General features: G+C 43.1%; 1 protein-coding gene across 1 annotated transcript in view; it reads right to left on the bottom strand.

The window, feature by feature from the left end:
- Positions 1 to 25,342, bottom strand: part of LOC126537869 (MAM and LDL-receptor class A domain-containing protein 1-like) — a 255,308-nt gene that overhangs the window by 81,998 nt on the left and 147,968 nt on the right. The window contains exons 33-42 of the mRNA XM_050184966.3: positions 24,535 to 24,746; positions 22,543 to 22,636; positions 19,840 to 20,088; positions 18,096 to 18,227; positions 15,848 to 15,993; positions 12,944 to 13,028; positions 10,507 to 10,626; positions 9,074 to 9,229; positions 6,126 to 6,211; positions 2,188 to 2,355 (exon numbers count right to left, since the gene is read on the bottom strand). Of these exons, the coding sequence (XP_050040923.2) occupies positions 2,188 to 2,355; positions 6,126 to 6,211; positions 9,074 to 9,229; positions 10,507 to 10,626; positions 12,944 to 13,028; positions 15,848 to 15,993; positions 18,096 to 18,227; positions 19,840 to 20,088; positions 22,543 to 22,636; positions 24,535 to 24,746 (1,448 nt within the window). The remainder of the gene's footprint in view (positions 1 to 2,187; positions 2,356 to 6,125; positions 6,212 to 9,073; positions 9,230 to 10,506; positions 10,627 to 12,943; positions 13,029 to 15,847; positions 15,994 to 18,095; positions 18,228 to 19,839; positions 20,089 to 22,542; positions 22,637 to 24,534; positions 24,747 to 25,342) is intronic.

The raw sequence follows: 25,342 nt of genomic DNA, 5'->3' as shown, positions 1-25,342 counted from the left end.
AATTTCGACCACCTGGGGTTCTTTAACGTGCACTTAAATCTAAGTACACGGGTGTTTTCGCATTTCGCCCCCATCGAAATGCGGCCGCCGTGGCCGGGACCCGATCCCGCGACCTCGTGCTCAGCAGTCTAACACCGTAGCCACTGAGTAACCACGGCGGGTCCCGCAGGAGTTGTACGCCTCATTTAACCGACAGTGGTGCCCTATTTGATCAGTCAAGGTGGACCAATCTGAGCTCGGTTATACCGCACGGATGGCACTCGTCTAGAGAACCTGGTATTTATGACCTGCACATGTGTGGCCATACATGATTGAAGATATATATCTTTCTTTTTTTTATTTTGGGAGGGTTCCCGTACAGTCATAAAATAAAGGAAAAAACATTAAAAACAAAGAAAAAAAGAAAGAAAAGGGGAAAAAAAGAAACATAACAGGTGATTTGAGCTCGTGACCCTTGGATGTTGCCCGGAAAGATAGCTCAGTCGGTTGGTTCGTCAGGCCATGCAGGCTACTTTCAAGCGCCACAGCTCCTGCTCCGAGCCTCACACTTACGTGGAAAGGGACCGAGTGGTTGGAAGGCATACCTTCTTTGAAAAATGGCCGCCCGAGGAGAAGAGAGAACTCGAGCGGCTTTAGAGACTACGTAGCATACGTATGCCTAAATGGGCACCTCTTCAAGCTCTAACAAAACACTATTAATAAGAGGAAGCACTACATGTGTAAAGTTTTTCAAGTTAGTACGAGTGGCTTCAGCAAACTAATGTGAGCTAGCTACAACACAGATGTTTAGAAGAGGCATGTCCAACTCTTTTCTTTCTTGCCGCTAGCGCTGTGATTTCTATATGGCTTTCGAAAAGCAGCAGAATGTGGTTTGGAGTCAAGCGCTGTCCCACTTGAATCTACTTCGCCAAGTAAAGTGAACAGAACGCAATAACTGAAGCTGACGGCATACAATTGTTTCTTTGGTCGTATGAAACGGTCGTCACTCAAAACGACTACAAAGCCTATGCGGTATAAATAAATTGTGTCACCTTCTATTAGTTACGATCGCCCTCGCTCAAGATTATTTTGCAGCTAATAATCTTTACAGAAACTTCTTGCTAAGCTTGCAGTGGTTGGAGGGTAAAAACTTTAGCATGGTAGCTAGCCAACTCAACCGAACGGGCTCTCCGCAACACAGCTTGGTGTGAGCGCTTAATACTTTGCGTTCTTTGCTTCCTCATCATATTAAACTCCCACTGCTCAGATCCCTGAATTTCATGACAGACAAGAGAGCACAAGCATACGATCTTTTAAGTTTTGCTGCCTGTAAAACACATTGAATACTTTTTGTTGCAACAATGGTCCATGCTATCTCGCTTGCGGTAGGCAACTCAAATTGCTCAATGCTCGTGCTGCAGTTTGCAAAACCCGCTTCGCTACTTGCGGCAGCACGCTATCTCAATTTAACCCGCATGGCCGTGTACACATAACTTTTTGTTTCGCCCAACAAAAATCACGCTGATGAACGAGTAAAGGAAGAACGATCGCCACTTTCATATACGCAAAACCATTTTCTCCCACCACTTTCAGTCTATTTGACTATTTGAAATGCGTGCACAAGCGGCTTTTCTTATGGGCTGCAGCTGAATAAAGTAGTGGTGTAGGGAAGACACTTGCTGAATAGCACTTAGTCAACGCTGTGTACTAATTAGGTGCACTCACAAAGTTTGAAATGACACCCCAGTATTAAAAGAGAAAAAGCGCTGGCGTTGCCGCATAAAAATGTTAATGAAAGCTATACCGTTAATGAAAGCGGTCAGGATTGGAGCCGATGACCGGAGGAAAGGTATTCACCGCCTATGTGAAGGTGGTCAGATCTTTCTAAGAGTGGCATCATCAAAATCGAGGTCGACAAGGTAATGAATGAACAATAACGTGAACTGGAAAAACTCATTAACAGTGTACAACGTCCAGCACAATTTTAGTGCGGAGCTAACCTAGGTCGCAAAAGTTTAATGCTACCTGTGCGCAACCTAGGCTGAAGAGAGGTATTTAATATGATAGAAAAGGTGAGAGGTCGGCCTGAATCAATGTCTTGACCTGGTACTCGGCGTTGGGAAAGGGTGCAGACAACCAAGGCTAACTGAATGTTGGCAATGTGTGGACAGTAAGTAGGCAACATGAAGGAACTGGTGGTGGCCTTACCTGGTATGGCTCCTTCTCTGTGAAAAATACAGTCTCAGGAACGAAGTGCCAAAATTGGGTCGGATGAGGTTGGGACCACACGCGTTTCCAAGGCCCATTTTTAGTTGTGCGCACATTCAGTGATAGCTTTGGTTTGCTCTCGCCTTGGACAGTGTAGAAGAATGTCATCTAAAACATGCGCAAAAAACAGTGAGCTGTACTGACTCGTATTAATCTTCAGTGAAACTATTTTTCCATATGATGAGCTCACCTTGCTGTGATATATTTGATCACTATCAATAATTTGGTTGTCATTGTACATATTTCGACATCAGCCTTTAGTTCAACATCTCTCTTTCAGCGTTTCGCAAACGAGTACTGAAAACATTGCGCACTTATACAAAGACTCATGTGCCAATGAAATTGAATAAAAATCATAAGGAAATCAGAAAAGAAAATTAGAAACAGAGGAAGAAAAAAAATGCCTAATTTCAATATATATACAAAAATTAGCACACCACTTCACGATTGAAAACATGCGATTTATAAAATCAAGGCAATCAATATATCCTTAAAAGCCACACAATCCCTACATAAATGCTATATATGTTATTGACACAGTGCCTAAGTATGCGCGCCCCTTGAACTTATGTCGAACGTTCAAATTCTCCGTCATACGCGGTTATCATTTTTAAGTTTTACCGAACTTTTGAAAAACCGCCTGTGACAGCATAATCATGTTTCTTGAGATGGATAATTGAAAGAGGCGCACGTAATTGGCTAACTATTCAAATTTTACTAATTAACTTGTCGGTCAATTACCTTAGAGCACATACTGCAATTTACTCATTGTAGCCGGTGACCTTGCAAGGCGAAATCCACTTTGAATTAATTTTCAGGATTATACCAGTTTCGAGATATTGATTCTCAAAGTGTGTGATGAAATACACGGGTGTTCCATTTACATTAGGGCTTCAATACAGAAAATAGCGTTTTCGTGAAAAATAAAAAATAATGGAAAAACAATGTGTTTTATCGTAAGTTTATTGCCATATATCTTGAAACTCATGCCATCCTCAACAATTGTTCCAAGCACATATGCCTTGCAAGCTCACCGGCTACAATTCGCAAATTGCATATGTGTCAAAACGCAATTAAGTAGCAAGGTATTTAATGATTTTTTTCTCATTTATTTGATTATTTGTTTTGATTTCTCGCGCAAGTAACGTTCGCATTTTTAATATTCCAGCGCAAGGACTGTAAATATTCCATCTGCCACAGGCAATTAAAAGAAATTCTGTAGTACTTATACATGACCACTACGTATAGATAAGAGCACAAGCCAACCATAAAGTTGAAGAATTGACCGTAGTGGAACTGTGTCTTAGTATGGCGGAAAAACAAGAATACACACACAAGTACAGTTAGTATATAGTGGTGAATTGCTCAAATAAGTACAGCCTTTAACCACGCAAACTTTATTCACAATAAGCGTGTTTTCACTGGCCCACAAACTTCTCATTCTTTATTTATCACGAAATTTTGATTGCTCCAAATGTGTTAAGACTGAAGTTTAACAATGCTCCTAGTAATGAAGTGCTCAATTAAGTACAGCCTTAACTGCGCAAACACTATTCACAATAAGCGTCTTTTCACTAGCCCTGAAATGCGTAGCTTCTCATCCTTTATTTATCACAAAATTTTGATTCCTGCAAATGTGTTAAGGGTGAAGTTGAACAATGCTCCAGATAATATAAAGTGCCGATAAGCCGTCATGCTTTCTGAATTCTGCCCTTAAAATGTTCTGTTGAATCTGCCTAATGCGAGAGAAATGGCGAAAATGTCGAGTCAGCCCTGTTTTCCGTAAATAGCCAAGTAAGCCTGGCAACAGTTAACCCCCTATTTAAGTACTGAATCCATTATCCTGGCACTTGTTTAGTTAAGCATATTTATGCTAACTATGACTCGGAAAGCTAAGCTTGAAGTATCACATTTTGCACTCATTGGGCAGCCAGTACATTACAGGTAAAAATGTTGCGGCGAACACAAACACTCTGCCTGTAGAATGAAACGCCGGCTTCTAAATGATTATCCATTCCATTCTTGTTCCATCTGTTGTAAAACAGTTTTGATACAGGCTAGAAAAATCTATACTATTAAGAAGCCCGATACACTCATATGAACTTGTGCACAGTAATTGTTTACTATATATTACCTTCATGGTTTCATTGTATTTATTAGTAGATGCCTCCTCAGTGGAGCAAGCAGAAGTAAGTACCACAGAGCGGACAATCAGCCGTAGCAAATTAGGTTAGTGTAGTAATATAGTATCTGCCGCCTTTTTTTTTCTTGCGCTTCCTACTTCAAATACATTTTTTTCAGATTTTCGATGAAATTTTGCGTTTTTCTGCCTTTGCAGGCACCTTTATGGAACACATGAGTCTTACCTTCGCAAAAATCACAATGTTCGAGTATCTAGTCGAAAAATATTTATTAATTCACTTTTCATCACTGGCTTCTGCAGACATGTTGCAATAGCACAATAGAAGCCAAGCAGCAGTGAAATCATGTGTGCTTAGAAGAAATTGTGAATTTAGCCCCATTTTAGAGGCATCGAGCCTTTAAAGTACTCTACAAATACATCGGCGCTCCGCCTAACCGTTTCCCAAAACGTGAATTACGCAGTTAGGGCTGATCTTAAATCTAACGTCAACGCACTTTTTAGCAGATTTCGAAGCATTTGCAGCTTCACCATTGGAGTATATGTTGCACGGTTGGCAAATAACATTTAACTATTGATCCTTTCCATTTGCCACGTCGACGTTGCAATTTGTCTACAGACACTGACAGCATCTTCATGTAACCCAGCTTAACAGGCCGACATGTCTTATATGCTCTATCTGATGTTTCTTCATTTACTTTCAAATTAAATACAACACCGTATATTCATTACAGTGCGCAGATCAAGTTCCTAATTATCTCAATAAAACAACTTAAGCGTGAACGCAACATTATACCACTCCATTTTTCTTTGCCTTTTTGGTGTTTTGCCCGCGCTCGTTTGTTCCAAGTGACGTATAGAGAGCACACCACAGCAAGAGTCACGACAATTGACGAGTGTGCGGCACACACGCTATATTGCAAAATGGGCTCAAGCGCACTGCGTCATATGGAGGTGGTTGCAATACCTCGATGGTTGCGACTTGCTAGGTAGACGTATCTGGTGCGTGTTAATACAATGATAATTGTGGTCAATGCGCGGCGCGTTCTACTGCATTAGCTGTAGCGTGTTATGTTATATGGTGGATTCGCATCAAGCGAACAATCCTGCAGTACCTACAGGCACTGTAGTCAAACAAAACTGGTTTTCAGCCGCCATTGTGAGGGACGAACACAGGCATGCTGGTGTAGGCGGCATTCATCAAACGACGCCTGTTCTTCGGCCGAACGCACAACGCGCGGTCAACCCATCGAAGCTCCGATAGTGTTCTGACGCGAGAAACACTCGGTTCCCCCATGTTACCTAGACAAACGACTCCTATTGAGGGAGAGAATGACGTCAGCAGCGTGGTGGCACAGCAGGGTTCTCCGTTCCGCGGGTCTATTGCTTTTTAACTCGGCTGCCAACGCCAGTTAAGTTTTCCAGTTTGTGCTTCTTTTCTGCTTGTAAATTTAGCAGAAATGTGTGTTCACCAATCGTAACAATCATAACTGATCGTCCAGCAAACGATTCATTTGGGAATTCAAAGAAATGTTGTTTTGTAAAAAAAAGATAATTCAAATATACGAGTCGCGGGTTAACTCCAATACTAAAAGCAGCGGTTGATATTGAATTTATCATCCTATACCGGTGCTTTACTACAATAAGCATCAACGCTGTTTATATTTTCGAAAGCAACACGCAATAACTAAACGTCGAATGTGAGTTGAATGCCCAAATGAGGAACGTGCGCACTTACTGCACAGAATTTCGCGCTATGGAGAGTTGGTCCGATGATTGTGGCGTTCTTCTGTGACAAAGTTGAATGCAGGACAATAAATTTTCCTGAAAAGTAACATACAACGACCACATAAATACGAAGCAATAGTCAAATACGCAAAAAATTATCAGTCAAAGAAGTCCACAGCTGTTTCCAGTAATCATGACACGCCAAGTAACCTTAACCATTATCCTTTTATTTCCAATACTCGTCCACACATGTGACTTCGCAAGCAAGCGACAACAGTTTCTTTTTTTTTTTTGCCACACTATATGAAACATTCAGCATGACATTTAAACCAAGAATGTAATCAAAACAGTGACTGCTGGTTATCGCTTTTGATGAAGGACGCTATTTGTATTGATGACCCCATAATACTTTGCATCTAAATGCCGAACACATCCCATATTCTTCAAGCGCAAGTGGTCAAAAGCAGTTGAGGTGGTTTTTTCAGAGTTCACTAACCAGTCTACAAAAGAAATATTAGGTTTCGCTTTTAGATGCTTCTTCTAGAAATATTTGCGGAAGTTTTGTTTTTCAATATCAAGCTACACTACCTCCAGCACTTCCACACTCTAGGCTGCCTATAATTATTGAGTATTGACACTCCTCCCAGACATCACAGTCACGATCGCTATGCGAAGATAATGGCTTGATTCCATGTGGCCCATGGGTTGTTCTTTTCTCTCCCGCTGTCGCAGTGCCGTATCCGGCAAGCCACTTTCGATGAAAAATAGGTAAAATTCCACTCTTAAGAAATCCTGATGTCTGGGACGCAGATATGGTTGAGATTTAAGGACTGGCTTTAGAATATTCCAAGGAGCTTTAGTTTTACGTCAAGGACTGTAGAAACTACTGTGAAAGACATTTATTGTTTTTAAATAGCTTCATTGTATTCTAAAGTGTAATAACACTTAACTACTAGTTTTATGGTTAAGGTTACTACAGAACGATTGGGGGGGGGGGATATAGCCGTTATAGCGCTTTACCCTACAGGGTAGAGACCGAGAGTTTCTGCTGCTCAATGCTAGCTTATTTCCTTATTACTCATTTCGTACATTGAAGAGGAAACTAGGAATACGCAAGAATCAGATGTATGCGTTAAGAGACAAAGCCGACAATATCATTACTAATATGGATAAGATAGTTCAAGTGGCTGAGTAGTTCTATAGAAATTTATACAGTACCAATGGCACCCACGAAGATAATGGAAGAGGGAATAGTCTAGAGGAATTTGACATCCCACAAGTAACACCGGAAGAAGTAAAGAAAGCCTTGAGAACTAGGCAACGCGAGAAGGCAGCTGGGGAGGATCAGGTTACAGCAGATTTGTTGAAGGATGGTGGAAAGAATGTTCTAGAAAAACTGGCCCCCCTGTATACGCAATGCCTCATGACCTCGAGTGTACCGGACTCTTGGAAGAACGCCAACATAATCTTAATCCATAAGAACCAGGATGCCAAGGACTTGAAAACTTATAGACCGCTCAGTTTAGTGTCCGTTACCTACAAAGTATTTACTAAGGTAATCGCAAATAGAATCAGGAGCACCTTAGACTTCTGTCAACCAAAGTACCAGGCGGGATTTGGTAAAGGCTACTCAACAATAGACCATATTCACACTATTATTGAAGTGATATAGAAATGTGTGGAATATAACCAACCCTTACATATAGCGTTCATTGATTACAAGAAAGCGTTCGATTCAGTCGAAACCTCAGCAGTCATGCAGGCATTACGGAATTAGGGTGTAGACGAGCCGTATGTAAAAATACTGAAGTATATCTATAGCGGCTCCACAGCCACCGTAATCCTCCATAAAGAAAGCAACAAAATCTCAATAATGAAGGGCGTCAGGCCGCGGCAAACGATCTTTGCAATGTCGTTCACAGCGTGTTCACAGGAGATATTCAGATACCTGGATTGGGAAGAATTGGGGGTAAGAGTTAACGGAGAATACCTTAGTAACTTGCGATTCGCTGATAATATAGCCTTGCTTAGTAACTCAGGGGACCAATTGCAATGCATGCTCACAGACTTGGACAGGCAAAGCAGAAGAGTGGGTCTAAAAATTAATCTGCAGAAAACTAAAGTAACGTTTAACAGCCTCAGAAGAGAACAGAAGTTTGCGATATGTGGCGAGGCACTGGAAGTGGTGAGGGAGTACATCCACTTAGGGCAGATAGTGACCGCGGATCCGAATCATGAGACTGAAACAATCAGAAGGATAAGAATGAGCTGGGGTGCGTTTGGCAGGTATTCTCAGATTATGAACAGGAGGCTGCCATTATGCCTCAACAGAAAAGTAAATAACAACTGTGTCTTACCAGTACTCACGTACGGGGCAGAAACCTGGAGGCTTACGAAAAGGGTTCTACTTAAATTGAGGACGGCGCAGCGAGCTATGGAAAGAATAATGATGGGTGTAACGTTAAGGGATAAGAAAAGAGCAGATTGGGTGAGGGAACAAACGCGGGTTAATGACATCTTAGTTGAAATCAAGGAAAGAAATGGGCATGGGCAGGGAAGATAACCGGTGGTCATTAAGGGTTACGGACTATATTCGAAGAGAATGGAAGCGTTGCAGGAGGCGGCAGAAAGTTAGGTGGTCGGATGAGATTAAGAAATTTGCAGGAACAACATGGACACAATTAACAGATGATCGGGGTAGTTGGAGAAGTGTGGAAGACGCCTTTGCCCTGCAGAGGCGTAACCAGGATGATGATGATGATAACGACGATTACGAGGACGACGACGACGACGGCGACGACGACGACATCGAAGAGAGACTGAGAGAATGGTAAATTTATGCATCCGCAATAGTAATACTTCCGCACTGGTTCTTTCTTTGATCCCCGTTCCCCCTACGCAAGTGTTCGTTTTCCTGCACACTACGCATTCGATTTCCTATAAGTATGGAAGCTTTACCTGCTTGTGTGCCTGTTGTATGATCCCTGGTTGGACCACTTGACAAACGTGACGAAGGTGTAGCCAATTCCCAACCCCTCACTTTCCCTTGAGACGGCGCTTGTGGCAACCAGTCACAGAAGGATGAGTCGAAGTTGCATCCGAGTCGATGGTCAGCTGGAAGTAAATGATTTCTGCAGGTCATTCTACTAAACCCACTCAATGGGTAAGTAGACACTTTCCAGCCCGGTTGCCAGTTTCTTCCACACAAAAATAAAACCATCCTAAAAGCACAAGACATATTCTAAGTGGCAATACGCCGTCTCATTTAAATAAGCTTTACCTTGGCGATAAGATCAACCATCCCAAACGAATACGTATTCCATGCAGATGCGAATGTGGAGTTATCTATATTCATTCTCACCACTTGGAGGCTATTACAACACACCTAAATCAATGTACAATCGGCGTGACACTTGTGCAGAGCGCGGACACGGGGCGCTCAGGAGGGGCGCTCAGGAGCAAACCAGCGACGTCTAATGGTAGCTGCTGGGCCTAAACGTGCCGAGCAGCTAGTGTTAGATGTCGCTGGTTGCCTGTGGATGCCGCCGTTCTCATGCTTTATGCGAGGGTGAAGCCAGCTGTACATGTACACTGTGTTACTCTAGTACTCAGGACGATTGAGCGTGGCAGCACATTACGGCCACAGAGCCACCATGGTGCATACCTTCTTGTTAGAAGCATGGTGTAATTGCCACTTAAAAATGCTATGCGTGGATTACTAAGGCATAAAGATTGCGCTGCCTATGTATCTGTAATCCGCAGTATGCGCCATGTTCTTTTAGTGGTTGCACTTTCTGTGGCACCGTTTTTAATGCACCAGCCAGGATATTTATCGTGCAATTTCTTTTTACTATGCAACATGACCTCTAAGCATTCCATAATGACTGAAGTTTGCAGCAGGATCAACAATGATATTGTTACGAGCCACCTCCCTGGACTAACGAAGAAGGCGACGATGTCCGGGACGTTGCACTCATTCAGCCATCTTGGCCACCTCTGTAAATATTCTGTTCATAAATCGTGCTTCACTTTTCATCTGTTTGACGCCCCATCTAAATATTATTGTTCATATCTGTCCGCAACTATCCTGTACCTAAGATCGGTGAACTACTTTTATGTAGCCAAGAGGAAAGTCTCAGTTGATGCAAACTGCTTTTTCACTTATTCTACAAACTTAAACAAAGCGGTCGATCCTACCTACCCCCGTAATTACTGGCAGATGCAATCTGTGCTACCGTCGAGCAGATTCCATTAATAAAGCACAAATAGAGCTTCATTTCGTTTGTCCATGGTAAGCAAAAAAAGCTTTCAGTTGGTGTGATCATTTCCTTGTACTTCCTGTTATACTGTACACACAGTAACAATTCGTAAATTAAGGCAGTAGAACTCACCGCAGTCCTCTTCGTCACTATTGTCACCACAGTCGTCATCGTAGTTGCAGCGCTCGTATGAATCCACACAGGCACCGTTCGCACAATGAAACTCGGATTCGGTGCAGTTCGCCACCTTAGCTGTAAATGGTACACCATGTTTAACACATTTTAAAAAAAATGTTTACATGAAATTATAGCAAAAGCTTGACTGGGGAATGCTCGTCGCAATCCTCAGCTTTCAGCCACTTGTATGCCGAACATTTGCCTGAGTATTCCCGCTGAAGAATACTTGAAAATCAGAGCTTCCAGAGGATATCCCCTATTCTTACAAGCGAGCATGTCCAAGTATTTGCATTAAGCAATAGAAGTGCAAATGCGTAGAGTAAGCTTCTGTAGCGTACGCCTGCAAATAGCCACTGCAAATTAATGTGAATAATAATGGAAGAATACTGGAATAATTGAATAATACTGCAATAGCCCTACAGAATCAATTGAATTTGGTTTATCTGTCACTCACACCAGCGGGTGTGAGAGGAACGTCAAATAAATGGCCATGTGGCTAAAGCACTCTGAATAGTACGCCTTATAAGTAATTAGTGGGATAATGCCGAGAGCGCGACACCACTTGGAAAGCATATTAGGCACCAGCGGACAAGGACAGAATACGAGACGACCAACACGATGTCTTAACTTCAACAAATTTATTTCCAGAAAACAACCACCTATATAACCCAAGCACAGTGGATCCACGTCATCTACATTTATCCTTTAAAAGAGGCCGCCTCCTTATCTAACAAGTCGACCGACGGGACCTCGTAGATCGACTTTACAAGAGTTTTCACCTGCTACTACGAATACCAAAGATGACACTGCAAATTCGAGTGAGGTAACAAATTGCAGCTCAAAATGACATTAAAATTAGTAATAGCTCAACTTTTAGCATTTTTATCAAGGCTAAATCACCCTCCTTCGATGGTTAGGCGGAAACAGTAACACCACAGCTATATATACATCCCTAAAGCTCTGCGTAGCTTGCAAAATTAAAAGAAGCGCCACTACAGGGCGACCAAACTACCTGATGCAACTGAATACCTGGCAAAATGTAAGATTTCCGATAAAGCTCATTGCAGTATTCGGCGTAAAACTCGGAGTGCTTAACAGCACACCACCAAACCTACTAAGGTACCACGGCGCGTGCGCTCTTTCAGAGACGACTGCGTGATTTATCATAAAATCTGCTCACTAACCGGTCACGTCACTCTTCAACGTGATTTTTACAGCATTATTAACTAGTACATTTCTTCGCAAATGGCCCTAAACACTGATGAATGGAAACTAACATCATTTTCCCACAAAAACGCATCTTCTTCTTTCGATGACTGTTACACGCACCAACCTGTTACACGCACCAACCTGTTACACGTACCAACCTGTTACACGCACCAGCCTGTTACACGCACCAACCTTCACAACTACCTTGGCGTACTCCGTGCACCTAACTTCTCATGGTCACCGGGCATCGAAAAGAAACACAGCTTTCTTCCAAATTACAGTGTTGCTCAAGTGCAAGCACCAACCTCAACGGAAGAATTAAAGTAGAGACATATTTAGGGAAAGAAAAAGTATGCGTTCACAAGTCTTTCACAGGAAGCAATAAGCATGACTCAAATAGGAAATGTTCCTGTAAAACCCTTAGAAGTGCTTTCCCACAAGGTTTCCTACAAATTTTACTGCGAAAACTCTAGCAATGTGACCGTGCATATATTATGGAAATTACTGGTAGTACATATACTTGTTTATACTCTTCAGGCTTGCGGCTTCAAAATTTCTTCTGACATTATGCAATGCCTTTGTCGAAATTTCAGGATGACGATAGCGTTGTAAAAACCGCAAGGTAATATCTCCGTGCGCATGCATAATCCTAGTGGATTGTTCCTTATACCACTCAATGCTGTGTGAATATGGTAACCTTGTAAAGTTACAAATACGTTTGAATCCAAAAGGATGTAGTTCAGGCCTAACCATGAACTGCCGAAATCAAAAATAAAAGAAACAATAAAGATTGATTGATTGATTGATTGATTGATTGATTGATTGATTGATTGATTGATTGATTGATTGATTGATTGATTGATTGATTGATTGATTGATTGATTGATTGCACATCCTTCCCGTGTTAGGTCAACTGCCATACTTATAGCTTCTCTAATACATTATCGCCACAGTTCCCTCTGGTAATTTCTGCAGAAAACTCTATGCATTCACAACTTTATTTAGAATGTTGTGAATGCAGAGCAACTTCAGGTTTCACTATTCCCTGAAGATTTTGATATATAAATATTCTCAGGCTTAGCAGATTTACTCAATTGAAGTTTCAGTGATGCAGGACAACTAAGTATCTGGTCTCTGTAAATGCTAGCCATTCTCTATAGTGTTGCTATTGGTTTAAACTCACATGGTAGGGTGCATGTACTGTAGTGTATGACGTCCAAGGCAAACATCGCCCTTGCTTGAGGGTACTGGTTGGTCGAGAAGTAGAACTGCAACGACAATGTGGTTCGCACTTCAGTACTCAAGGAAAGTACAGTGCAAGTCAAAATCAAGGCGCACTGTCCTACGTAATGTGAAAATATGGTCGTTAATAGTGACTTCAGGGCATCATTTTGAATATTTTCAATGATACATTATAGTTCAATGTGACGTACAGAAGAAGCACAGGGTAAACATATTCACAAGATTTGGCACCTAATCACTCCCGAGTCGTGGGAGATCTTTTGTAGCTTTCTAACAGGTGTGGGTATTTTTGGCAGCACCACTTCACTGTGAGCACTTCGCCGCAATGTATGACTGCGGCATTTTTTCTTCGCCCGTCGTTTCCCAGTCAGCTTCAGCCATGCAGCGGCCGCTTTCAGCGCTGTAGCAACTTTTCCTTGCCCTGCTTTCAATCTATCATTAATTAAATCACTAACCAACAGCAGATATGGTTTGCCGGTACCCCACTGCCCCATAGTGCGCAGGGAGGCAACCGACTGTGGGTTTGGAGAACCCTCACGTGTTTTCTTTCCTACATATAGAATGCCCACCAGTTAGACTGCTAAAGTTGTGAAAACAGTAAAGCTTCAGCGAAATGACGCTGGTACTTAGGTGAATTTATCACAAGAACAGACCTGTAATAGTCCTGGACGCTGTTTTCAAACACAAGTCGCACTGCAATCAGGCTGGATCTGTGATAGTGTACGGATCATGGAGGTATGTTCTTTTATTTAAAAAAATATGCTCGGCTCTGTAATGGCAAACACCAGATACGAGGGAGCTGGCGGAAGTTAAAGCTTCAGAAAAATCCATGCCGTCTTCCTCTGTGATGGGTTTCGGTTGGGACGGCATGCCATTTGAGGCGCCGCCGGAACACAAGCGATTTGTTGAGACGTCATATCCCGTCCTCGTCCCGTAGTCGTCATACAGTCTTAATGCATTTATTGTGACGCTACCATTATGATGAGATCGTGGTCGTTCAATGATCATCATTGAAGCTTCGTGATCTGACTCTCGTCATGCTGCCACCCTCTCACTTTCTGCTTGTCCAAGCTGTCGAAGTTGTCCAAGTTATCTAAGAGACACAATATGTGCGGGATCGTGATGCTTCCGTGTTTGTTGCATTGACATCATTCGAGCTTTGTCACCCGATACTCGCCATACCGTCGTAATCACGCCATCGTTGTCATGTCGCCGTCGTCCTACCATCTTCCTCGTTCCATCAACGTCAATCTTTCAGGCTCATTGCATTACAATCACATTGTCCTCATTGAATCTTGATTAGTTCAGCTTCGTCAGCCTACTTTGGTCATGCCATCATAACCATACAGGTTTCATGATACAGTCACCGTGACGCCATTGTCAACGTACACTCGTCATGATCTCATTGTTCTCATCTCGCTGCCGTGGCATAGTCGTCATTGAGTCGTGGTCATACAGTTCTCGTCATACAACCGTTGTCATGCCATCCACGGTCTGTCGTCGCATTCGTTCCATCGTCGTCATTAGAAGTTCGACATTTGGCTATCCTGATGCCGTCTTCGTCAGCCATTCTCATTGCACATTCGCCACATTATAATCGTCATGCCATGGTTGTTACGCTGTCGTTTCACCATCGTGATCGCTTCACTAACGTAATCCTGCTGTCGTCATACCATCTTTGTCAATTTATCGACAGAATTTCTTGCTCTTCATTCTATGCTAACCATGCTGTCGCCATTCAATTGATTGTTATGTGAATCTGTGTTTTTATGTCATCATTGTAATAACACCCTCTTATCCAGTCGTCGTTATGCATTCGTTGCCATACCACCGTTGGGATGCCATCGCGGTCCTTCCATCATCGTAATTGTAACTTTGACACCAGACTCTTGTCGCCCAGTCGTCGTGGGCCATCTTCGCCAAGCAGTAGTTATGATGACGTTGTCGTCATGTCATCGTCGTCGCACTGTAGTTTCACCGTGGTCATCACTTCAGTAACGACATGTCACCATGTTTGTCCCGTCTTCGTGATTTATTTATTTATTTATTGTACATACTTTCAAGGCCGGCAGGCACAACAGAAAGGAGTGGTAGAGTACATTATTTGCAGAACGAGAAAAATAAAAAATAATGAAGGAACTATAAGGCACTTTGAACAGCAGCTCTTCATTCCAGCTTCTTCATCCAAAAATTGGCATCGGATTCTGGACAGGTCATCGTTGCTATACCGCATTTGTCGTCCCACAGATATCATTCCTTCATCATACTATCGTCACGGTGTCGGCGTCACGCATTTGTCGTCATGCTGCATTCTCATAGGTGGCCTTGACAAGCCAGTACCATAGCAAAGTGTAGCATGTGGCGCACAACCAAATCAATGAAAATCTCAGAATGACAACTAGACGCGTTAACTAAACCTGGTTTCAGGAATACGGTCTTCCTCTGCTTTGCTCAAACGCTATTTGCATCACCGTCGACAGTCATTGTGAGATGAGTTCTGCCGCAATTTCTTTATATAATAGAAGTAAAGTGTTATGTCATAGATAGCTTTAGTATTACATAAAATGTGTAGATAAGCCAGCTGCTCCAGATAATTGGTCGCAAATTATTTTATCGTTGTGTATAGCGGTACTGAACTCGGTCGGAGATGCCACTTTTCAATGCAGCATGAACGCTAAATCACAGCTTACGGTACACAATGAAAAAGTGCAGATGGCCAGAATTTACCATGAGCTGTTCACTGCATCAAATCCCATACCGAGGGTGCGGCCGCACTGCCACCCTTGTGGCCTTCGCCATAACACCCGTGAAGCATTGAAGCACGAGTACGTTTAGCGGAACCTACGCTGACTTCACTCGGGTGTCGCCCAATTTCCACGGCCCCTCCATTCCAAATTCCTTCAGGTGGGGATTTTCCCAAGGCATTGAGGGTCCACACTGGCATGGTGTATCCACCCGCCGTCATATACAGGTCCACGGCCAGGTCAGCTCCTGCACCAGTTTCCAGAGAATCACAAACGTAGTATGTTAATACCGCGGTGGCGAATGTGATTTGTGCTTTGCACACCATATTATCGCGTCTCCACAAAGATACCACACAGATGCTACATTCTGTAAGAAGCACCCAAAACAGTTTAAGCTATCTTTATTGCGTGCATTGTACTCCAGGTTGGTTTACACGTTTACGATGTAGCGTGCCGGCAAAACATTCATTTCAGTAGCGTGTTTTTCTTTCTTGTCATGCATCATTCACGACCAGCCGATCATGATGGTACTGCAGGTAGAGCGTCCGCGGATTGCTGACGAAGCAAGAGAAGGAATTACATTGGAATGGAATCGATACATTATCCCAGCCTTATATTGATGAACAGTGGGGTGCCGCATAAGCTACATATCTACAACCATTACTCCGGCCTCAAAGAGAGGCATCTACAATCACACGTTATATTTTTTTTTCAGTTATTATTACCCACAGTGAACCACTATTGCAAACACTTCATTCGATGTCGTTTTACGTCGATCATGTACACAGACCTACAAGACAGGTGAAATTGTTCATCCGAAAACAACTAAACATGTTGTTTTTTCCGCACAACATATTTGTGGAACACACACATAGCACGAGAGCTGCAGCCAGAATCTCTTTTATTTACTTGTTTTCAAGAACACACAACACCAGAGCCTGCTGGAGTTTAACGTAGAACTTGTCTGCATTTCCATCCCGTATGATGTCAGAGAGAGCAGAAATTTTCGTCCTCGTAAAATAAAGGTTTGTAGAATACGTAATGTACGCCTCCTTATAAATGTTGCGTTGTAGGTACGTTACTTGGATTATCTTAATTTCACTGCTTAACTCTCTTTGCTACAGTAAATGTTGTTCAGTAACATTCACCCGACACTAGTCATGGCAGCCTAGGATGCTATAGGGTTTGAAACACACGTGTATAATCATTGAATGAAATATTAATGCATTATTTACTCTGTCGAACTCATAACATGAGGAGTTAACGGTAAAGTTAACGAATTATCAGTAAGCAGGAAACGAGATAAGCCCTTGAAAACACAATTACTGCGCAGGCTGAAAGTGGAGGAGTTCGGTAACATTTAGTAAGTTTGCAAGCACCTTTCTTTAATAATAGGCATTCCAAAGTAGAGAACAAAACGGGTGCTGAGAAGAGGCGTGGAGGAACTCAATCTGTTCATTAAACATTAAGCACCGTCAGCGACAGCAATGAACCAGATTTTTATCCTAACAATTGAGCAGATTTTGTTGATCTCTTTTACTATACATAATATACATAATACAAAAATCTTATAAACTCGATAACACTATAAGACCACACACAAACACACACAAGCACACACTCACACACACGGGCCGTATTTGGGCCGTATCAAGTACCGGGCCATATTTGTCCCACAGGCCACTGCAGTCCTTAGGGGATATTACATGGTCGGGCAAACGCCAGCAGTCCCTGTTGTTCAAAACCCATGTGGTGTTCATCTTTCGTCATTGTAAACCGTTTGCATATACAGAGGGTGGGCTTCGTCTTCTCGGTCTGTCGACTTCGGTGCGTACGTTCTGTGCGTGCCTTGTTTGCAGCCACACAGTGTTGCTCTTTACTAGCAATCAGGCCAGCATTTGCCGAAACAAAAAAAAAACATTAACTGACAATTACGACACTCCCTAATGCAAAATTTGAGAGCACCTCTGTACGTGTTTCCATTAAGCGACATATGGAGACATTTGGGAGAGACATGTAGCAGAGTCTTCGATTGCCGAAAATCTGATCAGCGGGACAAGCACGTTGGTTTTTATAGACGACTCGTCCAAGCTTCCAGTGTAATCGCTGGTGTGTGCGCATAGCTTCCAGAAAGTACTACACGATTCGCGTGGTGCATACAATCAGATTACAAAACAATCACAAGGCAAGGCAATCAAAACAAGCACGAACGAGACCAAACGAAGCAAGCCAAAAGAGTGCGAGCGAGAGCTGACATGAGCACACGATAATATATATATATGGCTCATGAGCCGTCAGACCATTTTATGGAAGAGTGCAGGAGGACTAAACACTGCTTGCGCTTCTCACCGGCTTTGACGTAGTTGTACCAAAAGAATAGAGTACACAGTTTCCCGGTGTTTCTGATCGTGGGTGATTCGATGCTGGCCCGGCCATGCTGTGTCACCCTTGTACTGTTTGCGTACACCAGCAAATAATTTCCTGAAAACAAGAAAAGAAAAATAGACCCAATGTTTGCTCTCATAGATAATGGAAATCATCACGCCACCAGCAGATGACAGAGTCTCACCACCACATGCGATGCGCGAATGAATTGGCCAGGGCGATGATGCCAATTACGACAAGTAAAGCAGCCAGGACTCAGCCAGAGAGATGTTTTCCGTCGAGTACTGCTGTTTAGACGGGCTAGGAAATGAACAAGCCATGAGCAAAAATTTCTTGCTTTTTTTGCATAAACGTTAGCCTCCGTTTATACAGTTAGTGCAACCTCGGTTCTACTATTTCTCTAGTGGTTGTGGCTTTCGGGTGCCAAGCACTAGGTCGTAGATTGAATTTCTGAACGCGGTGGACGAATTCAAATAAGAGCAATATTTTCGGCGCCGGCTCTTTTAAGCACGCTACAGAGGCCAGGCCAATTAATGGACATTCGTCTACAAGTACAAGAGCTAAATCCCAGCAAGCAGTGCCATTTTCGTGTAAGAACTACCATGAGGTCAAACTGAATTGCAAACAGAGAGCAACTGGTCCCACCGCCGGTTAAGCGTAATTACATGGAAGCGCGATGTGTAACCGTTCCCTGTAGCAGGTTTCGAAGCGTGGAGTAGTCTTATGTTGTTTTCGAGTTAGCCACTGTTACAAACGCCGACGAATATGGAAATAGAACAACGCATAGTAGTAGATTAGTTGTTCCCGTTTGAATTTATCCCGACAATATATTGTAAAAAAGCAGAGGTATAAGGGTATAAATTTTTCCTAACTAAATCCAGAACACCGGGAGAAACCTGCCAATCCCCCCCCCCCCAAAAAAAAAAAATGTTTTATGCGGAAAACTGCTACATTCGATGTTTCCGATCACTGCTGTAATATGGTCGTTGCCTTTTCTTCAAATACAAAAAGGAATTACGGTTCATCGGGGAGTGGTAAGAAGTGCAGCTACAGCTGTGACAACACCTTTATCTTCTTTCTCTTTCTTTCCCAATGGCTCCGATTCTGAATACCAAATTGAAGGTCCTGCTGGCCAACATCCAATAGACTGCTGTGTTCAACGTCGACCACGGCCATAAACCTGGCGTAAGCACTGGAAAAGTAAATGCGAGAATTGGGATAGCACGTGATTTCGCACTGCTGCGACACGGAGAACATGTTACAGTGCGGTGAACGTGCCGCAGTAAATGACCTTCTCTTTGCGACGTTGCACTGCGGTTTTCGTCCCTGCCATCTACGTTTACTCGGATGATAAAGAGAAACATAAAAAGAAAAGCACTGCCGCCTTTTGGAGGGCGTCATCGACATATGTGTAGGCATGTGCGTGTTTATGATTTCTTGCTGGCACGCCAATCGCCAGTCAATTTTAGCCGGTATGTATGGCTTTATTTCCCTGCATAAAAAATATATATTTTTCAATGGGCGACCTAAAGATCGCGTGTCTAGGTCTGCCTGGGTGCCTCGAAAATCTATATTATGATATGGCCCCACCTAATTGGCAACGTTCAGGAAGCCGAGGAATCCACTTCTCATATCAATGCCCGGCCAAACGCGCGCTGTTTTTTCTCGCGTTCGGTTGCGCACTGCACAGTATCCAGTACTAACTGACCACGACGCCGGCGGTCGGCTCCATTGGGTGGCGACTTGGGAACCAGCCCTATGGGGACCAACTGCCAGGCTGTCGTGCCCCGGTTTCGGGCACTGTCCAAGTTCCAGCCGCATGCGTCCTCGCTGAAGCCGCACTGTCCGCAGCTCCGCTCGTCGGCGCGGTCGTCGCAGTCGGCCACGAAGTCGCACACGCGGTCGCGCGGCACCGTCTTGCCGTCGCCGCACTGGAACTCTGCACTCCGCGACTCACCTGCGCGAAGGGCAATCAACGGCAGGAAGTAGTCGGCAGTGTGTGGCGCTGGGTGCGTGACTTCGAAAGCCATCGACGATTGAACCACAGCAAATTATAGCACAAATGATGGTTAGCAACGTTACAGCAACGGACCGGGAGCCGTGTTCACAAAAATGTTCTTGCGTAAAAGCTCTTCGTAAAAGCGCATGCCAGCTGCTCGTGATGCTGGACGTATTATTAACGAAGGCCCCCTGTTAATGGTGAAGAACACTTATGAACGGAAAGCTTTATGGATCATGAGAAAGCTTTGTGAGTACCGCTCTATTCTTCCGCTCGGACACTAACACTACAGTATAAACTTTAGCTTCGAGCCCGTTGTCTTTCACAGACGTTACTTGACCTTATCAGTAGTTCGTCGCTCCATATAACCTTTAAAAGGTGCTGCATAACACCTCATTAGAGCTCTCAGCTTACACTGAAGCTTTCGGCCAGCCATGCTTACGTAGCTGTTTTAGTATCTTTTTATGTTTTGTTTTCGAACCTGCTTTCCGTTGACTTTTTAATGTTATTATTCGGGTTAAAATGCCTGATAAACGGTGTTATATTGCGTGTTAACGAGGTTAGTTTATTTCCTTACGCACACATTGTTTTCAGAGTTCCTTATCAGTCTATTTGTAGGTGTTGCACTGCGTTTCCAAAAAGAAAGCGAGAGATTCACGACAACTTCGAGTAGCACTGGGCAAGGCAGCTCAATTTTCTATGCCATGCTTCCGGAACATGGCTTAAGCAACCTCCGCGGCACCTCTATACCTGTCGCCTATACTCACAATACGGTACCTTAGCAATCAGTACATCATATCCCTTCCTTCATTAGACCCCGTGACATTTTTTTCCGCTAACCATCGCCCAACACTCTCGCTGGTCGCTCACCTCAGGCGAGCCTCGACCACGCGCGAGTTCTCGGCGACGCGTTTTCAGTACTTTAGTATATTTTCAGTTGCGCAGGAATGGCACCCTCAAACCTTTTCCCATCGGTCAGAGTTGCCAATGATTCGCTCCCGCTAACGAACTACACCTTTTTATTAGGAAGCATGTCATCACTGTAGCACTGGTGAGCTAAAGGGGTGCGTAAATTCTAGACGATGTATGCGAATGGAACATATGTTGGACGCCACCGCATATATAGATTGGCGTACATTATTTCACCACCACAATATATGCATGCAAGTGGTGGGCATGATGAGAAAAAAAAAACGGCGGCGTAACAGCATCTTGACTAGCACCACATCCTCTAGGAAGCGGGCCAACAACATCGCGTACGTACAACATACCTACAATACGGAATGTGGGATCGCATAATATAATCATAATTAGTTCGAGCTTATAAAATTCGGAAAATGTCACACAAGAAAAAACCACTAAAAGAAACAAGTGAGAAGCATTTTATGATACATGGGAAAACTCTTCATTAGTTCGTTTACGTTTATTAGGTCAGTTGTAAGATAGTAAGCACATGTCTGAAATTCACAATTGGTGAGTGGGCTTAGAATTAACTAGTATTCAGTGTGTTGGTTGAGGCAAAATGTCGTATGTTGACGCAAATTAGCAACGTTCGTAGAAGTTAGCTTTTGTGGAGTACCTTGTTTTTACAAGATATTGAGTGAGGATAGTCATGCACACTATTAACTCACAAGACCTTGTAATTTGCAAGCAAATAAGTAGTGAGTTTCTTATTCAGTGGCTTACCATAGTGCGCATGGTATTGCCCTGTAAAACTATTAAACTACTCAGCGATGGTTTGGTACCATTGCATCAAACAAGATTGCAGTTGCTCAGATCACAAGCAAAGAATTCGTTAGTGTAAGATAAACGCAAGACTGGCACACATGATTTGTTTAATGTTGCTGGTCATGGCTTCCATCGCGCGCTTAGACACTTTTTGGTGTATTGTTAACTACATAAACGCTATCGACACTTTTATAGCGTGATAGGCCTCTCTAGTCAGATTGTACGTACGCCAGGAATAGCTACGTATTACATCCTCTAACTAATGCAAGCACCAAATTAAAAAAGAATTCTATGAATGAAGTGTCTGATGTTTTCATTCGTCATTTCTGCTGATGGTTCCGGTTTTACCAATCTATACGCCATTACGACGCAAATTACGTACTAACTTCCAAACGAGGGGACGACGTCAATGGCGGGCATTCAAAGTTACCTATTGTTTTGAGCGACCGTTCTTTCACATGAAATTTCTAACTGCTTATTTGCGCTCGAAATCGTCGAAGCAACGAAATAAACCACACCCTAGAAACTCATACAAAAGGTTGTCATGCAAAAAACTCGTCGTTTCATGATAATTGGAGAAGCTAAACAAACACAATATTGCTATCAAAAACTAACAATAAAACCTCTATCATTGCCGTGAGTTTCAAATTTCTGGCGGAATGTCGTAGTGCAGGCGGCACTTACTTTCGTCGTTGCAGTCGGTATTATTAATTAGCAAGTCGTCGATTGCAAGAAATCCGTCGGCGTTACTTCCGGCGATCGCCTCAATGGGAACTTGCTGGAAAAAAGAACAAAAATATATAGCAAAAAAAATATAGCAACGAAGTTGCAACCCACATAGATATATTTATTGATAGTTAAGTGTTAGATAGCACGGGGATTTGCCTTCAACAAAAGGCGGCCGAACTGAAGTTTTGGCCTATGGCAACTATGGTCATGGTCATCGGAACGTTTAGGCTCCACAATCATCAGCTGGGACGTCAGATCATTACAATCACGTAAGAGGTTTGCAATTGTGGTAAGTACTTAAACCTACAGTCATGCTTTGTTTCTAGTGCCCCCTTTCTCTAACCCTGACATGCAATGACAAGCAAAATTTGATTCCGCTAATATGAACAGGATAAAGATAGAGTAAGACAGGGGAGAAGGTACGCTATTTTTTTTTAACTTATCAGCCATGAGGAATACACTATTTCAGAGTCCAGTGAAACAGATGGGGAAAACAACGTTTCTCGCGGTCTAAAAGCCCTTCACAACACCAATGTTATGCACGTCGCTGATTATGATTACGAAAGTTTATAACACAAGCGTGCCCAATTTTAATTCCACCCTAGTAGGGTCACAAAGCTTACACTTAGCAGTACATGTTAAAAGTACATGTTTAACGGTTGCAGCACATGTTTAAAGGTTGTGCAAAACCTTTAAACATACGACCTAATGGCACTAGGGCAATTTATTAGCGCAGGTTTCACGATGCTGCTAATAACTTTTAGTGGTTTTCTACGCATTCACGTCCCTCGAGTCAGGGATTCTAGCGCAGCGCAAATTACGATGTATAAAAACAAGCAATATATCAATGAATGATGACGAGTGGGCTTTAAAAGCATTATTTGCATTTTCTTCCGCAATAAGTTTGAATAATAATGAAGGTATGGTGAAACGTTCGTTTTAAAATATTTAAAAGGGATGGCGCTTGTGGCCTCAGTGCGATGTCGCTAATTTTATTCTTTTAACTGTTGGACATGCTAGACAGGTGACGTTACAACAGACTGGGAGATTAGGCAATTCCCTGCGTTCTGAACGCAATGTGAAAATAAGTTCATTAAGAAGCAGACATGTAGCGCTGGGCAGGCGCTGTATAAATATATGACACCACATGGAGTCACATTTGCGGGAAACGTCCGGACCGCTTTCGCTTTCGCGAGTCTTTTGTAGCTTACCAATCCTACGCTCTTATCGAAACTCAACTACTTGGCATTCCGCAAGGTTGTTCTAACCATCCCGCTCAACACACTATTTCTCTTTGGGGCACTTCGGGGTGCACGTTGTAATGACATTGGTGAGGTTAATCCTTAAAGACAAGAAATATTTACATAAATACACCAATGTCACGAAAACTGGTACTTCTGCAAAGCACTACGTATATACGTGTGTGCCATTAACGCGCGTCCTAATAAAGGCTGAATGCACACACCACGCGGCTCCGACGAGGCCAATGATTCGGAAAACGTCCAAATGAGTTAAGAGCACATAACTGCTACCTGTTCAAAGGTAACTGGTTTTACCGAGACAGCAAACGCTGGAAGAGAGGAAGCCGGCACAGCTACAGAAACGTTGGAACGATGTAAATTAATCTCCCTAAAGACAGCCACAAGGGGCCACACCCCGTTCGGTTACAGCCGGCACCAGTTTCGTGAATGTCTTGGTACTTTTTTTTTGCTACTCTTCTTTTGCTGATTGTACTGAAGGTAACTTATTCCTTACCTTAATTAGTGAACGTACTAATTGGTGCTGCCTGTGTGTCTTATTCCGTCGTCGCCCTATCATTCCACGCTTGGAATAGCGTTAGCATAGGGCTAATTTTTATCTCTACCCATCTCCAAAACGAAAAGGCCAACGAAAAAAGCAACGTCACACACGCTTTCATCATTGCACTAAATATTCACTATCACTCACTCTTGCACGAGACAACCGAAACCGCCTCTGCTTCCAGGTGTTGGTTCCTTCGGCGATGCTTTCTGAGTGTAGCAGTAAACTGACTCCATTCGGTACAGAGGGCAGGAAGTACCACAGAGATACGCATGAACCTAGGTAGCGCGATGGCTCGCGCAGTTCCAACGATGTCCGGTTGCCCTTGATACCGGGGCTCCTGTAGAGAAGGTAGTAACCTGCCAACGAGATATGACAGCATGACACAATGTGCACGGGGTAACATAATTGATGAAGTTTGCGAATTGAACAGATGTTTTTTATTAATTTCTATTTTTTGCTAAGGGCATCCGCCACGAATACGGTGCAGTACCATACGAACAAATTTTAAATGCAATTATCTTTTTAATATTGCATTCGAGATGTTTTTCGCTCATGCAGCCTCACGTTCCACAAATTTTAACAGTTTACAAGGTGGAAGAAATAATTGGTTCAACTTGGATATGTTGCGCCATATGTATTACACATGGCTGACATGAACTCCTGTGGCCTTTTTTTTATCGCTCATCATCGCACGGTCTAGACATCGCGTGCTTCACGAAGCAGGAGCCGTCGAATCAGGTGATGCCAGAGGACACTGGCACAGATCATGAATATATGGTTACTTCTTGCTGGACTAGCGAGCTTATGCTGAAAAAGACGCCAAATCATGCGGTAAAACAACCCGGACAGCAAAAAGCTTTTTTTTTTTTCACACGGTATAGCATCTGTCCAGCCATTATAAGGCCATGGAGGTGCTTGATTAAAGCTTTTTGTGGCCCTCGTCTGCAGTTTT

This window comes from Dermacentor andersoni, chromosome 4, assembly GCF_023375885.2.
Source record: "Dermacentor andersoni chromosome 4, qqDerAnde1_hic_scaffold, whole genome shotgun sequence".
Lineage (NCBI taxonomy): Eukaryota > Metazoa > Arthropoda > Arachnida > Ixodida > Ixodidae > Dermacentor > Dermacentor andersoni.
The sequence above is the reverse complement of the archived record's forward strand: the minus strand, read 5'-3'. Positions and strand labels throughout refer to the sequence as shown.